The 16,456-nt window shown below is 38.1% G+C and overlaps 2 protein-coding genes across 4 annotated transcripts; both read right to left on the bottom strand.

Moving 5' to 3' along the window:
- Positions 1-1,399: 1,399 nt before the first annotated feature.
- On the bottom strand, positions 1,400-4,879 carry LOC149735141 (uncharacterized). Its single transcript, XM_089880358.1, has 3 exons — positions 4,480-4,879; positions 3,544-3,712; positions 1,400-3,457 (listed from the first exon to the last, which is right to left on the bottom strand). The coding sequence occupies exons 1-3, from the start codon at positions 4,659-4,661 to the stop codon at positions 3,182-3,184; spliced, it is 627 nt and encodes a 208-aa protein (XP_089736484.1). The 5' UTR covers positions 4,662-4,879; the 3' UTR covers positions 1,400-3,181.
- Positions 4,880-7,821: 2,942 nt separating this feature from the next.
- On the bottom strand, positions 7,822-15,800 carry LOC149735140 (heterogeneous nuclear ribonucleoprotein A/B-like). 3 transcript variants are annotated; one of them, XR_016385221.1, is made up of 11 exons: positions 15,578-15,800; positions 15,254-15,294; positions 14,817-14,944; positions 14,373-14,525; positions 13,646-13,780; positions 13,253-13,292; positions 12,778-12,855; positions 12,218-12,352; positions 11,341-11,442; positions 10,623-10,754; positions 7,822-7,904 (listed from the first exon to the last, which is right to left on the bottom strand). XR_016385221.1 is itself a non-coding variant. In XM_089880357.1 (10 exons), the coding sequence occupies exons 1-9, from the start codon at positions 15,697-15,699 to the stop codon at positions 11,342-11,344; spliced, it is 933 nt and encodes a 310-aa protein (XP_089736483.1). In that variant the 5' UTR covers positions 15,700-15,800; the 3' UTR covers positions 7,822-7,904; position 11,341. The 3 variants fall into 3 exon arrangements, 1 of the variants encoding a protein (XP_089736483.1); XR_016385222.1 differs by having other exon boundaries at positions 10,623-10,672; XM_089880357.1 differs by lacking the exon at positions 10,623-10,754.
- Positions 15,801-16,456: the final 656 nt, after the last annotated feature.

Here is a 16,456-nt window from a genome sequence, read left to right as displayed (position 1 = left end):
CTCTCGTCGTATCTTCACACAATATAATAACGTCCGGATGTTACGCACCGCATCGACCGTTACAAAACTGCGTCAGGTTGTTACGAACCGCATTGACAGTGACCAAAAACTGAGCGTAGCATCACTGTGCCAGTAGTGACCTAAATATCTAGCGTAGCATCACTGGCGGCGACGTCCACGCAACTACCCGACCGTGACGTAACTCAATCAAAACTGACGTAACCGCACCGAACGCAGGGTCATGACAATGCTCTGACCCACCGCATCGACGTCGTAACGTAATTGTGACGTGGCCATCGTCCCAATCACGCCACATGACGTTTAAATATTAAATAAGTACTTTGCATATTACTTATATTTTATCGAAGTGGGGACTTTTAACTTGCAACGTTAACGATATATAAACGAATATAGGACGGGAATTGGTTTAAGCTTGTTTTAGTTATGCGAATATTATACTGCGTGTTGATATTACTAGAGTATATGTGTACCAACATAGCGTTCTTACCAAGTGATCAGGACAATACAGAATCGCTGAAGGGTTCGACCTTTGTAGACGAAGTACCCAATAGAGTGTACAAACAACAAAATCTGATCCAGCAAGATAATCGCCATAGTTTCATTGCATATATTTCATAGACATGTAAAATGCACCATAGTAGTGACTGACTAAAAAAAGCTGGCAACATTAGGTCCAGCAGATAAAAACATCGGGCAACACTGCAAGAGTGCAATAGTCCGCACACACACACACATACACTCGTACATATAATATACTGACGCAGATTTTTACGTTTTTAAATTTCAAAACCTCAAACCATTTATCCTTTATCGGCGTCTTCGTCTTTGTTCTTCGTCTGCAAAACAAACGTAATTATTATAACACAATGCATATATCATTAAGATTTTTGTATTCAGAATACCTATAATTCGTTTTGCCGTAGTGGCAAATAAATTAATTTGATTTGACCTCACATGGCGCGGACCAAAGACAGTCGTTATAACACGGGTGTTCTGTTTCATACACCATGTCCGCTTACAAGTTACGACGTATGTAACTTATTTATCCTCTCATGGCGGGCAACGACAGTCCACCATTACTTGGTGGTTACTAGTTGTATATTAATGTATTATACCTTGATCTCTTTTCTGTAGCTTTATCTTTCGGCGCTTCTGCAAAAATACAATTATTCTATTTCAGCTTGTATATTATTACGTCATAATTACCTTTGTTCTAGCAATATATCATGGCCCGCTTGGTCCTGTGACGTCACATACCATTGTCTAAAAAAACAACATTTTTAAACAATGAAAATTGTGACGTAACAAAATTCAACTTACGAAGTGGGTTCTTCTGTGGCGTCATCGCCACTTCGTGACGTCACATCTCTGATGTCACCTATACAAAAACAGATGTACGTAACAATGCCAATTGTGATTCATACTTTACCAATTCTTTGATCTTCTTTTAGCTTCCGCGCTCAAATAGCCAAGCAAATTTAAATTTTAGAAAATATCTTTCCAATTTTAGAAACTAATATACATAACCAATACAATTAAAATATTTGGAAATATAAATAATGTTATCAATATAATAGATATTACTCAGCAGATACGAGTTAATATTTTATTAATTTACATTAAAAACGGAACTATTATATACGTTCAAAAATAATATGCGTGTAGTCCAAAACGTACATGGGGCCCCATGAAAAAAGTTCGCAAAACGCACGCGTAAGCGGAATAAACCGCATTATGACGTAGGAAGGCAGCGTGGTCGAGCAAGACCTGTGACGTAATAAAAGCGAGCGATGTTGAATGCGACGCCATTAGACGCGATTTGGCAAAAATCTATGACATAACGAACTAAATCCTCGATTGTGACGTAACGAACATTGCGATGTGAAAATCGAACGTTACGTCGCGAGTGACGTATGTATGTGACATCACGAATGACGTATGTGTAGTGACGTAATGAAGAAGCGTCTCGCAATTCATCTTATAAAAGGATAAAGTTAAGAACTAATGTTAAAAGTAAGGTGCAAAACTGATAACATAATATTATTCATAGTGTGTTACTTGTTTTATTGTATAATATTACATCAATAAATAGTATCATACTAGTATAATAGCTACTACACTGGCTAAAATGAACACATAGTACTCAACTTAGTCTTGAAATATAATCCCAATCTGGTGCAGAACAAGCTTCATCCAAACTGCAACGTGGAAAGAGCGCCAGGGTTGCAAGGACGTCCTTTTATACACGGCGAAAAGCGGGGACGTGTAATAATGATAATTGCTTCAAAATATTTGAAGTGTTGCCAAATGTTTTTTTGCGTTCAAACTTTTTCCTTCCCGAAAAAACATAAAAATGTTTGGAAACACTATTTCTAACGCAACGTTTATAAGCTACACTGTGCTATAGCGGTTGCACATACGATGTTCACACCACAAATTCTGGAACAAACTGTATTTGCACAAGATGGTATCATACTAAAAACCAAAATTATAAAAACGTACAAACATTTTTTGTGGTTATTATTTAATATAAATCAGATAACATATCGTTAATTGTCCAAAACAGTATTTTAAATGTCTGCCACGAACTTTTCTTTGTGTACAAATGACATATAACAAAAAAATATTGCAATAAAGAACGTTTCACTTTTACTTGCAGGTTCACAGACTAAATAAACGTAAAAACAACTGCATAAAGGTGGCTGTACACAGTATCCGGCGTGCGAATTCGCCTGCGAAGTCGTATGCAAACCCATTACCGAGTTCCGCATGCGGCAGCGAAATCCGGACAAAACGGACGAATTCCGGATACTGTGTACAGCCACCTTTACATGATGTAAGTTATAACAATGCGGTTATTTCTAAAACGTCATACATAGAAATACACGTACATTACTTAACCATGACCGCTAGATTTTAACTTACATTAACTATAAACTAACTGCGAAGCTTTTGCGACCTATAACTTTCGAAACTAAACTCACCCACAAAGTTACACACGTGGGCACGAGGTGTATGAAACAGAACACCTGTGTTATAACGACTGTCGTTTCCCCGCCATGCGAGGATAAAAATTAACATTGAATCAAAACAAATATAGCGACCACCCTTAGGATAGTGCCTTAGGACATGCATTGGTTTCGAGTTAGCGCCGTTTGCTTCAAGGGTTATCAGGCGGCGCTTGTTCTGTAGGCAATAACTGAGACGTGTCTTCTGTTTTCCTTTTTCTAATTAGCCCACAGCATTCCATTAGGCACTGGTGCGGCCATTTTCCTTCAGTGTTTCGAACCAACAAACAGAAATGTAGAATATAGAACCCGAGCACGATCCACCCGATAGCGTAAGCCGCGATGAAATGTTGGTTTGTGTATGCCTTTGACGTCACAATGCATACAGCGATGAAGAGGAAGATGATGCAGAAGAAGTAAATGACGTACTGAAAGGAACAATGGGATTAATTCTATAGAAAAACGAAACAATTACCAACATTTTCTTAGAAATAAACTTCTACAACATAATCACCTCCGTTACGAACCAAACCACTTTCTTGATCTTAAGCCTCACTTCGGGGGGAGGTTTGAGCGAACCAGCTGTACCAGATGTTGAAGGCTCCTCAGTGTTCGCATTCTGCTTAGCAAGTGATTGGTTGATCTTGACATGCGCACCGAAAATGTAAAGGACGAAAAACAACCTGGGGATAAAGAGAATATTTAAAGTATAGGCTATACAATTTTTGTTTGTACTCTATTCTATATGGGTGAGGTCCTACAGTGAGGTACACCATGGGACCTGGGATTTAAACCAGAGTTGGCTTATCACCCCAACATTGTATATGCACATTCTATTCTATATGGGTGAGGTCCTACAGTGAGGCACGCCATGGGAGTTTTTTTGCTAAATTGGTCCATTATTACACCAACATTGTATATGCACACACGCAGTCCTAAAAATAAACTGAACAGGGCAACTGCAGTATAAAGGTTGAAGCCAACTCGCCAGGCTGTATATAGCATGTGGGCGAACTTTACTGCGAACTTTATCATTTGATCTATAGAGTTATATTCATTATTTTAAAGCTATAACATTGAACCAAAAGCCTATAACAGAGTATATATGACATACAGTAGGGTGGGGGAAGACGGGACACCTTTTACCTCTATTTTCTCACCCCGTTTGGTAGTATACAAAGAACATTCAAGAAATTATAAATCTATATTCCCACCACTCCCATTGACTGTTAGTAATTGTTCAAAACACGATCAGGATATTTAGATATTATGTGCTAAAGGTGTCCCATCTTCCCCCACCCTACTATATAACTTAAGTTCTGTATATAGTTGCTAATACGCACGTAGATATAGTTAAACTAAAACACTTATTGAACTGTAATAGCGGCTGAATAAATGGCCATACAATAAGTGGGCCACTGTAAAACGTATAAAAACAAAATTTACTTACAAAGTTATCAGCCATATAGTTACGAAGGCACCGAGCGAAAATGCGAACCCGGGAATGAAAAGAAACTTTTGCGACGCCACCAGGGCCCATACCACCATTAGTAGTATGAGTTCTACAATTTGAAACAGAGCTTGGAATGTAGTTAAATATCGAAATCCCGTGGGATTTTCTTCCGCGACCATTTTGCTTTTAAACTATAGCATTCTACGCCTGCGGGTGGGATATAATGCATTTGTTATAACTATTATTTGATTACGGTAACGTAGGTTCAGAATAGTGCACAAGAACTATGGGGTAAGATGGATACCGTTAGCGCATAATGTCCCATATTGTGGTGGAGGAAGATGGGACACCTTTTAACTCTATTTTCTTTTCCCATTTAGTAATACACAAAGAACATTCAAATAATTATTAAACCGTATTGTTGTTAACTGTTTAAAACAAGATCAGGATATTTTGATATTATGTGCTAAAGGTGTCCCATCTTCCCCCACCCTACTAAACAACTATTACAATACATTTAAACTAATCATGGTTGCCTTACTATTTATTAAACATCCTTTGCTAAATATCTTGCAGAACTGATTTACTATAAGACACTATAACCCCACTATACTATGCTTGTTTATTATAGGAGCCTAAGCATACGCACGACACGAATGCTTATTCTACTCAGATTTTAAAGCTAAAGCATTGACAGCTACGATTTCCTTCCTGGAAAGAAGCGCACGTTAGCATAACACGAACCCAACATACGTAACGCTGGAATACGCAGCAGGACACATGAATGTTACTCTACAGAATTTACAATAGTGTAGATATAACGTATCTTTAAAACACGATTAGGAAATATGGAATATTATGTGCTACAATCGTATCCATCTTACACAACAATATACACGATCAGTTTTAGAATTAAAACCGCATTGCAACCGAATTTGCTTCAACAACAGTATGTACGTGGTGTTATAGTAGGGTGGGAAAAAGGGACACCTTTTCATTCTATTTTCTTATCCAATTTGGTGGTATAAACAAACAACATTCAAAGAATTATAAACCGCATCCTCACGACTCCTATAGGCCGTTGTTAGTTGTTTAAAACACGATCAGGATATTTGGATATTACGTGCTAACGGTGTACCCTCTACTCCCACCCTACTATATATTAACTATAAATGTGCTTTCACAACTGTTGTTTTGTCGCTATACCCTGTCTTTTTGTTTAAAAAACTTCTAAATCCGTAATCAAACAAACAAAAAAGTTCATATGTATAACGTATCCTAGAAACAGGGAAATATTATGTGCTAACGGCATCCATCTTATACCCTACAAAACTCGGTATGAAAAATGGAATTACAAATCGGATTTTACCTCACAAAATACCATTTTATTTAAATTTTAGACATTTTGGCTCACTCGTAAAACACCTCACTAATGTTTAATTACGATGTGGCTAGCATTTAAAACTTGGCGGTTTATGCCTGCCTTTTAATTATATGAAAAGTAAGGTGGGGGGAGATGGGACACTTTTTAGCTCTATTTTCTCGTCCCATTTAGTAGAAAATGAAGAATATTCAAATAATTATAAAACTATATCCTCACGACTCCCATAGACCACCGTTAATTGTTTAAAACCTGATCAGGGTACTTAGATATAATGTGCTAAAGGTGTCCCATCTCCCCCCCACCCCACTATAAATCTATACCGCATGAACCATAAAGTGCTGTTAAAACTTTGCACATATGCCGAAAACATAGACTAATACACACAAGAATACTCTGCCAGTCTAGCATATATAGTGGCGCTAAATTCCATTCTAGTAGTGTCTATATTTAAAACACACAAGAAAATACCGAAGACGTATTAAACTTAGCTACACCAAACTAAAGTCAGACTACTGCAGTCTACTAGTTAAGCGCATACTATCCTTACAATACAAAACTGCTTCTGTCACTTTGCAGACCTTACCACAATACTAGGATACGCATGTTGCCATTTCCTATGTATCGTATACTATGGCAGTCACTATTGTTGTTTGAGCGGTTTCGGGGGAAAACTCCCATACAGAACTAAAGCTAAAGCAATTCCAGATATTATGGCGACTTTACTGAACTGGTCAGATTTCATTTGTAAGGGTTCAGTAGCCACTAGTTAAATACAAACTGTATTGTATCGTAACACTAAGTTAAATCGTTAGTCAGTGTTTATACATTTTAAGTCATAAATATCATATACTGAACTCATTTAAAATATTAATAATTATTGGGGTGTATGTATAGCATGTGTGTCTGGTGTTTAAGAAAACACCCATGTTATTACTGGACAGTGAGCATGAGGTGTATGAATACACCATGTGTGTCTGGTGTATAAGAAGACACCCATGTTATAACTGGACAGTGAGCATGAGGTGTATGAATACACCATGTGTGTCTGGTGTATAAGAAGACACCCATGTTATAACTGGACAGTGAGCATGAGGTGTATGAATACACCATGTGTGTCTGGTGTATAAGAAGACACCCATGTTATAACTCGACAGTGAGCATGAGGTGTATGAATACACCATGTGTGTCTGGTGTATAAGAAGACACCCATGTTATAACTCGACAGTGAGCATGAGGTGTATGAATACACCATGCGTGTCTGGTGTGTAAGAATACACCCATGTTATAACTGGACAGTGAGCATGAGGTGTATGAAAACACCATGTATGTCTGGTGTATAAGAAGACACCCATGTTATAACTCGACAGTGAGCATGAGGTGTATGAATACACCATGCATGTCTGGTGTGTAAGAATACACCCATGTTATAACTCGACAGTGAGCATGAGGTGTATGAATACACCATGTGTGGCTGGTGTATAAGAAGACACCCATGTTATAACTCGACAGTAAGCATGAGGTGTATGAATACACCATTTGTGTTTGGTGCATAAGAAAACACCCAGGTTATAACTTGACAGTGAGCATGAGGTGTATGAATACACCATGTATGTCTGGTGTATAAGAAGACACCCATGTTATAACTGGACAGTGAGCATGAGGTGTATGAATACACCATGTGTGTTCGGTGTATAAGAAGACACCCATGTTATAACTCGACAGTGAGCATGAGGTGTATGAATACACCATGTGTGTTCGGTGTATAAGAAGATATTCATGTTAAAACTTGATTCAGCATACACTACACTACTACAGAATACTTACATAGATACATTAGTAATAACACATTTTTTAACGAAACAATGAATGTATTTGTAACAATTGTAAAGAACTTGTTACGAACAACTTAATGGAAACCAATTCCCCAAAAATACAAATCGTATTTGAACAACACGTTGTCATTTCACTCAATATTGAACGTCGAAAATTAAAATCAAAAGCTAAAAACTGAAGGACTTTGTTTCTGTCGCCATGTGTTCTGCAAAGTAAAATGGTTTTTTAATATATTGAATGTATATGAACGTGCCATGCTGCATAGTGTAAAAAGATGGAGTTATAATATAGAAGTCATGATAAACTAGAAACTATTATATGCAGAGAACATTGTTTAGCTGACTGTTCCTGGCCTTTTGTATTGTCTCTTTTATGTCTGCTTATCCACACACTGCAATAGCTTCAGCAGCTCGACTGTTGGCATGGGAGTGGCAACCATGGATAAGTCACTCAAGTTCCCACCCACGAGGATATAAATAACCAAACCAACCAAAAGTTATGTCTGCTTATCCACACACTGCAATAGCTTCAACAACTCGACTGTGAGCATGGGAGTGGCAACCATGGATAAGTCACTCAAGTTCCCACCCACGAGGATATAAATAACAAAACCAACCAAAAGTCATGTCTGCTTATCCACACACTGTAATAGCTTAAGCAACTCGACTGTGGGCATGGGAGTGGCAACCATGGATAAGTCACTCAAGTTCCCACCCACAAGGATATAAATGACCAAACCAACCAAAAGTCATGTCTGCTTATCCACACACTGCAATAGCTTAAGCAACTCGACTGTGGGCATGGGAGTGGCAACCATGGATAAGTCACTCAAGTTCCCACCCACAAGGATATAAATGACCAAACCAACCAAAAGTCATGTCTGCTTATCCACACACTGCAATAGCTTAAGCAACTCGACTGTGGGCATGGGAGTGGCAACCATGGATAAGTCACTCAAGTTCCCACCCACAAGGATATAAATGACCAAACCAACCAAAAGTCATGTCTGCTTATCCACACACTGCAATAGCTTCAGCAACTCAACTGTGGGCATGGGAGTGGCAACCATGGATAAGTCAGTCAAGTTCCCACCCACGAGGATATAAATAACAAAACCAACCAAAAGTCACGTCTGCTTATCCACACACTGCAATAGCTTCAACAACTCGACTGTGAGCATGGGAGTGGCAACCATGGATAAGTCACTCAAGTTCCCACCCACAAGGATATAAATGACAAAACCAACCAAAAGTCATGTCTGCTTATCCACACACTGCAATAGCTTCAGCAACTTGACTGTGGGCATGGGAGTGGCAACCATGGATAAGTCACTCTAGTTCCCACCCACGAGGATATAAATGACAAAACCAACCAAAAGTCATGTCTGCTTATCCACACACTGCAATAGCTTCAACAACTCGACTGTAGGCATGGGAGTGGCAACCATTGATAAGTCACTCTAGTTCCCACCCACGAGGATATAAATGACAAAACCAACCAAAAGTCATGTCTGCTTATCCACACACTGCAATAGCTTCAGCAACTCGACTGTGGGCATGGGAGTGGCAACCATGGATAAGTCACTCAAGTTCCCACCCACAAGGATATAAATGACCAAACCAACCAAAAGTCATGTCTGCTTATCCACACACTGCAATAGCTTCAGCAACTCAACTGTGGGCATGGGAGTGGCAACCATGGATAAGTCAGTCAAGTTCCCACCCACGAGGATATAAATAACAAAACCAACCAAAAGTCACGTCTGCTTATCCACACACTGCAATAGCTTCAACAACTCGACTGTGAGCATGGGAGTGGCAACCATGGATAAGTCACTCAAGTTCCCACCCACAAGGATATAAATGACAAAACCAACCAAAAGTCATGTCTGCTTATCCACACACTGCAATAGCTTCAGCAACTTGACTGTGGGCATGGGAGTGGCAACCATGGATAAGTCACTCTAGTTCCCACCCACGAGGATATAAATGACAAAACCAACCAAAAGTCATGTCTGCTTATCCACACACTGCAATAGCTTCAGCAACTCGACTGTGGGCATGGGAGTGGCAACCATGGATAAGTCACTCAAGTTCCACCCACAAGGATATAAATGACAAAACCAACCAAAAGTCATGTCTGCTTATCCACACACTGCAATAGCTTCAGCAACTTGACTGTGGGCATGGGAGTGGCAACCATGGATAAGTCACTCAAGTTCCCACCCACGAGGATATAAATGACCAAACCAACCAAAAGTTATGTCTGCTTATCCACACACTGCAATAGCTTCAGCAACTCGACTGTGAGCATGGGAGTGGCAACCATGGATAAGTCACTCAAGTTCCACCCACAAGGATATAAATGACAAAACCAACCAAAAGTCATGTCTGCTTATCCACACACTGCAATAGCTTCAGCAACTTGACTGTGGGCATGGGAGTGGCAACCATGGATAAGTCACTCAAGTTCCCACCCACGAGGATATAAATGACCAAACCAACCAAAAGTCATGTCTGCTTATCCACACACTGCAATAGCTTCAGCAACTCGACTGTGAGCATGGGAGTGGCAACCATGGATAAGTCACTCAAGTTCCCACCCACGAGGATATAAATGACCAAACCAACCAAAGGTTATGTCTGCTTATCCACACACTGCAATAGCTTCAGCAACTCGACTGTGGGCATGGGAGTGGCAACCATGGATAAGTCACTCAAGTCCCCCCCCCCACGAGGATATAAATGACCAAACCAACCAAAAGTCACGTCTGCTTATCCACACTGCAATACATACCCTTGACTTCCATATTAAAACTCCATATAATTTACACAGCAATGCAATGGCAGCATTTCTTTTACATTATAAAAACATTAATCACATTTATTTACTACCTACTACCCAATGTTACACTGCATTTTACCGATTTTTAGCAGAGAGTATCCCTGTCGGTGCTTCTTCCAGAGGTGACTTCTTTGGAGTCAGTTTAATAAATGCAGTAACAGAGTCTTATATATAATTTATTCACTACATATTGGGTTTTATTAAAATACATCTGTATAAAAATCCTATTAAATTGTGTGCATTTGCCCCCCCTAGGGGATTATCCAAGAAAAAAGTTACACCACTAGGTAGCAGAATAGAGCTAGTTACATTGCAAATACTACAGTGAACACCATTAAAACTAAAACAAATCATTCATACATCACAATAGCATCAAAATTAAACTTGTTTCCCAACACTAATGAACAAAATAACAGTTCCAATGCATTTAAACCATTTATAGCTAGTTTTACATTGAAACTGGTAAAATTTTCACAGTTTTTCTTCACCTTATAATGCCTACTCAGTTAGGCCTACACACGTATGTGATTTTAGGGTCAACTAAATCATAAAATTGCACAACTTTTCTAACTGACAACACAACACTTTATTTATCGTATAATGACCACCTCTATAGAATGTCCTACCCAACCAAGCCAACTACACATAACATATAGCTGCTTTTACATTGAAATAAAATTGACACAATCGTTTATTAAAGAAAATTATTCCACTGTCATTAACAGCCGCCCGTTATACAGTTACGTTACCAGAGCACCCGAATACAGATACACCCCAGCACACAATATGGCCGTTACCTTAATATGGCTTGTATGTATTCTGGCCACCTCTTCCTCCTGTTTTACTTTTACCACCTGTCATGCCAGCTACACCTGCAGCCCCTTGCATTTGACTTGAATCTGTTGAACAACACAATATAACTGATGTATTAAATATAACATATAACGTGTATTTATTTTAAGTTATAAACTGTATATTTACTATTATGGCTTAAATCTGTGAAGAGAATAATGTGATAACTTATGTGTTAATTATATTACAGGGATAAATATTTAATTTAACTGATATATAATGTAACTTGTGCATTTAATATTATGTCCTTTGGACAAAAGCGAAACATTTTTGGGGGAATTTTGCACTAAATCTTATGCCCCACTGTAGGACCTCACCCATATAGAATAGAATGTGCATATACAATGTTGGGATAGTGGGCCAACTCTGACCTAAATCCCAGGTCCCATGGCATGCCTCACTGTAGGACCTCACCCATATAGAATAGAATGTGCATATACAATGTTGGGGTAGTGGGCCAACTCTGACCTAAATCCCAGGTCCCATGGCATGCCTCACTGTAGGACCTCACCCATATAGAATAGAATGTGCATATACAATGTTGGGATAGTGGACCAACTCTGATCTAAATCCCAGGCCCCATGGCATGCCTCACTGTAGGACCTCACCCATATAGAATAGAATGTACATATATGTTGGGGTAATGGGCCAACTCTGTCCTAAATCCCTGGTTCCATTGCGTGCCTCACTGTAGGACCTCACCCATATAGAATAGAATGTGCATATACAATGTTGGGGTAAAGAATGGAACTTCTTGCCATTGAACCCCACCCATATATTCAATACACATCAATATACTGTCTTACCCCACAACCAACTTACCCCCATATCCAGCCCCGCTATAAGGTTGAGGTGCGTACCCTCCGTAGCCCCCATAACCCCCGTACCCTGTGTCGTAACCCCCGCTGTAACCTCCATAACCCCCATAACCACTGGACCCTGCGTCGTAGTAGCCCCCTGTGGGTGAAAACACAGAGGGTTAAACATTTCTGTCATATAGTATATCTGTAGCTGAAATTATAGAGAACCTGTAAAAATGTAAAGCTTTGCGTTTAGTATGAAGCTACTACAGTGGTGTAACTTGTTCGTGAACATGAAAACTTAAATATTCCAACAGTAACACCTATATATAATCTGCCATATATTTTACTTTACACTTCAATATTGGCAATAACCTATAAATAACAATCATTTATTCTCGCATGACGGGGTAACGACAGTCGTTAATCGTTATAACACGGGTGTTCTGTTTCATATCTAGTGCTCGCTTACAAGTTACCATGATGTTACTTTGTGGGTGATTGTATTTAATAACTTATATGTAACCCTAAATTGGTTGCATCACTTTATGCTAAACACTATACACATTATTATAGTCATACCTGCATAGCCATAACCCCCCCATCCACCTCCTCCCCAACCCTGCTGCCCGTATCCTCCATAATTATTCATCTGGTTGCCTGGAATAATCAACATTATGATGTCATCAACATTTGAACATTATGTAATAATTAACATTATGATGTCATCAACATTATGTAATAATCAACATTATGATGTCATCAACGTTATGTAATAATTAACATTGTGATGTCATCAATATTAAGTAATATTTAACATTATGATGTCATCAACATTATGTAACAATCAACATTATGATGTCATTAACATTAGGTAATATCCAACATTATAAAATTATGTTTAAATAAAATACTGACAATGCGATTTAGGCGAAATATATAGGCTATTTATTATATTATACAATTGGTTGGACTTGATTGTTGTCAGTTACGTCTGTAGCATCAGATCCTTATGACATCATCGTATGCATTATGACACAACATGAACAATATTTACCTTTATTTTGTTTCTTAGGATCCCCGTCCTTGCATTCACACTGTTAATTTAAGTTTACAATTAAATAAAATTAAACTAATAAATGCAATTAGGCCTGCCTCGGTGGTAATAGTAACCGGAGGATACAGGGTTGGGTGCTTGGTGCTGCTACCATTGTGGGCATAGGTGTCATTGGGCAAAACACCAAGGGCAATTACTCCAACCCAGTGGTTACTAATGGGTTATCTAAATTGTCAGCTATATTAAAACAATCACCCACAAAGTTACATACATGGTAACTGTTAACCGGGCACGAGGTAAATGAAACAGAACACCCGTGTTATAACGACTGTCGTTGCCTTGCTACAATAAAATAAATAAAGGTAAAGATAAATTCATTCATCAACAAAGTACCTGTCTTCCATCAATCGTTTGGTATCTATTGTTGTCAATAATATCATGTATGACGCCGTCCTTGCAAAATGTGATGAAACAAAATCCTCGGTGTTTCCCTGTGTTCCTGTCAACTGGACGCTCTATTGAGTCAACCTGGGGAATAATGTATGTAATTCATTACAATAACGATTTTTAAAACCTAGGAAATATAATTTAATAGCAATTGGTTCAAACAACTGAACTGAATGTGTAGGAATTGAAACATTTTCTCAACCTGATCAATAAATGGTGTTGCATACATTGCGGCTTCATTCTATTCTATATGGATAAGGTCCTTGTCGGGGACCTAGGATTTAGCCACATTTGGCCCATTACATCAATGGTCACCTTATGCTCATTGTTGAGCTAGAATAATTTAATGTTTATCCTCTGGGTGGAAAACTTACACACGTGTTGTGTTAACAAGGGGTTTATACACATCATGCTTACTGTCCAATTGAGATACTTTCATACTAAAGGCTCACAAAACAAATACCCTACAAACCTAAAAGTTACAAACCTGTCAAACCACACATTCAACTTGGCTGAGTTGGACCTGGGAATTATTAGACCAGATTTAGCCCATTACCACAATTTTTAAGATAATTTTACCCCAATCAACCCAATTTTTTTTACCCCAACCAACCCAATTTTTGGAATAACTCAGAGTGCTACAAACCTACCAAAACTACACTCAGACCCTTACCTCCCCAAACTTTTCAAAATGAGCTTGAATAGTTTCTTGTGTGGTATCCGGGTTCAAACCCCCGACAAACAACTTCGAGTCTTTACGCAAAGCTTTTGCTTTCTTGGGGTCGATGTTTCTCCCGTCTAACAAGTGGGATTTGGCGTCTACAACCTTTAACAAGGGGTATATGAAAGTTACTTTTAAGTGTATAAAATATAAAACAACATTTTGTTGTAATATATAACATAACTTTTATAGGGTAGATTAAAGCACTTAAGTATTTAAAGCAAAGCTTTTTACGGTACAGTGCTAACATTTTTCACATAGCATGAAACAATTTTTTTTTTCTCCCTTAAGTATACAATAGATTTTCTATTTTTAAAGCATTTCTACTTTAGGCGAAACTAGGTCCACTACCCCAACACCTCGATTAAAACTATTACAAGAAATTACAAGACTTACTTTTTGAACAGATGAAGCATCGGCGAACAATATGAAACCAAAACCCCTTGATCTCCCGGTTTCAAGCTCTCGTTTTATAATGCAATCTCTTACTTGACCGAATTGTTCAAAGTATTCCTTTAGTTTGACTGAAATGAAAATAATACTGGAATAAATAAATGTAAGTGTTCTATTCTTGCATGGCGGGGCAATGACAGTCGTTCAAACACAGGTGTTCTATTTCATACACCTTGTGCCCGCTTACAAGTTACCAAGTATGTAAATGCATGTAACTTTGTGGGTGACTATTTTACAACAGAATCAACACTTAAAACTAATATTTTTTTGAGGTAGAAACTCCAGATTAAATTCTAGACCCCACAATATGCCTCACTGCAGGACCTCACCGATACAAAGCAACATTCAATAAACATTAAAATTACCCATTTATAACTTACATTCATCAGTGTCCCATGATAAACCACCAACGAACATCTTTCTGTAAATTCATTATAAATATTAATAATGTTTACTTATTATATATATGTCTTAGGTAATATTGTTCATATTTTATGTTTTTAATAATACTGAAGAACCCACATTAAGCAATACGTTAGTGGTGAAGTTTTTGTTTAATGGTGGATTTATCACTATATATAACTATATTGCACAAATTTTTAAACGAATTTCAATTTGAAAAACAATTAGCTCCATACCATATCACATAATACATATATAATTACTCAAACACTTATGATTGAGTCAAAATCACACAAATTTACCCTTTTTCATCGTTACTTGTTTGTTTGATAAGACTGCCGTCTAAAACCGCTTCTTCCGTATCGTTTCGACGATGACTGTCCCTGTCGTGGTAAGAATCACCGTTGCTGTCGTTTTCATGCATTTTAAGCTATTTAAATTCACTTTTAATTCAAATTTGTCGCTAAAAATTGCTTGCATGTATCTATAACGACGATAACGTGAAAATAGGGGAGAAGTAAAACGAGAGAATTTTAGAAAAAGGAGCATAAAGCATTGCGGTTTCATAAAGATTATATTCAAGGGTATTTTATGGGGACTAAAAAGATTGCATTCATTACATGAGGTTGAATTTTTTTTATGGTTATATAACTATATACACATATGTAATATGTATTCATACATATCATGATGCTCACTATTAAGTTATAACATAATTGTCTTGCTATGCACCAGACATACATGGTGTATTCATACACCTCATGCTCACTGACCAGTTATAACATGGGTGTCTTCTTATACACCAGACACACACATGGTGTTTTCATACACCTCATGCTCACTGTCGAGTTATAACATAGGTGTCTTCTTATACACCAGACACACATGGTGTATTCAGACACACATGGTGTATTCATACACCTCATGCTCACTGTCAAGTTATAACATGGGTGTCTTCTTATACACCAGACACACATGGTGTATTCATACACCTCATGCTCACTATCAAGTTATACATGGGTGTCTTCTTATACACCAGACACACACATGGTGTTTTCATACACCTCATGCTCACTGTCAAGTTATAACATGGGTGTCTTCTTATACACCAGACAAACATGGTGTATTCATACACCTCATGCTCACTGTCAAGTTATAACATGGGTGTCTTCTTATACACC

This window comes from Ciona robusta, chromosome 6, assembly GCF_009617815.1.
Source record: "Ciona robusta chromosome 6, ASM961781v2".
Lineage (NCBI taxonomy): Eukaryota > Metazoa > Chordata > Ascidiacea > Phlebobranchia > Cionidae > Ciona > Ciona robusta.
This window is presented reverse-complemented; position numbering and strand designations above follow the sequence as displayed.

What these genes read in the sequence shown, in the direction of transcription:
- LOC149735141 (XM_089880358.1), bottom strand. Translation starts at nt 4,661, where the DNA reads ATGGTCGCGGAAGAAAATCCCACGGGATTTCGATATTTAACTACATTC. An exon ending in ACTATATGGCTGATAACTTT is followed by an intron (nt 3,713 to 4,479) that starts GTAAGTAAATTT and finishes CTTTATCCCCAG; the next exon opens with GTTGTTTTTCGTCCTTTACA. An exon ending in TGGTTTGGTTCGTAACGGAG is followed by an intron (nt 3,458 to 3,543) that starts GTGATTATGTTG and finishes TGTTCCTTTCAG; the next exon opens with TACGTCATTTACTTCTTCTG.
- LOC149735140 (XM_089880357.1), bottom strand. Translation starts at nt 15,699, where the DNA reads ATGCATGAAAACGACAGCAACGGTGATTCTTACCACGACAGGGACAGT. An exon ending in ACAAGTAACGATGAAAAAGG is followed by an intron (nt 15,295 to 15,577) that starts GTAAATTTGTGT and finishes ATGAATTTACAG; the next exon opens with AAAGATGTTCGTTGGTGGTT. An exon ending in ATGCTTCATCTGTTCAAAAA is followed by an intron (nt 14,526 to 14,816) that starts GTAAGTCTTGTA and finishes CCCTTGTTAAAG; the next exon opens with GTTGTAGACGCCAAATCCCA.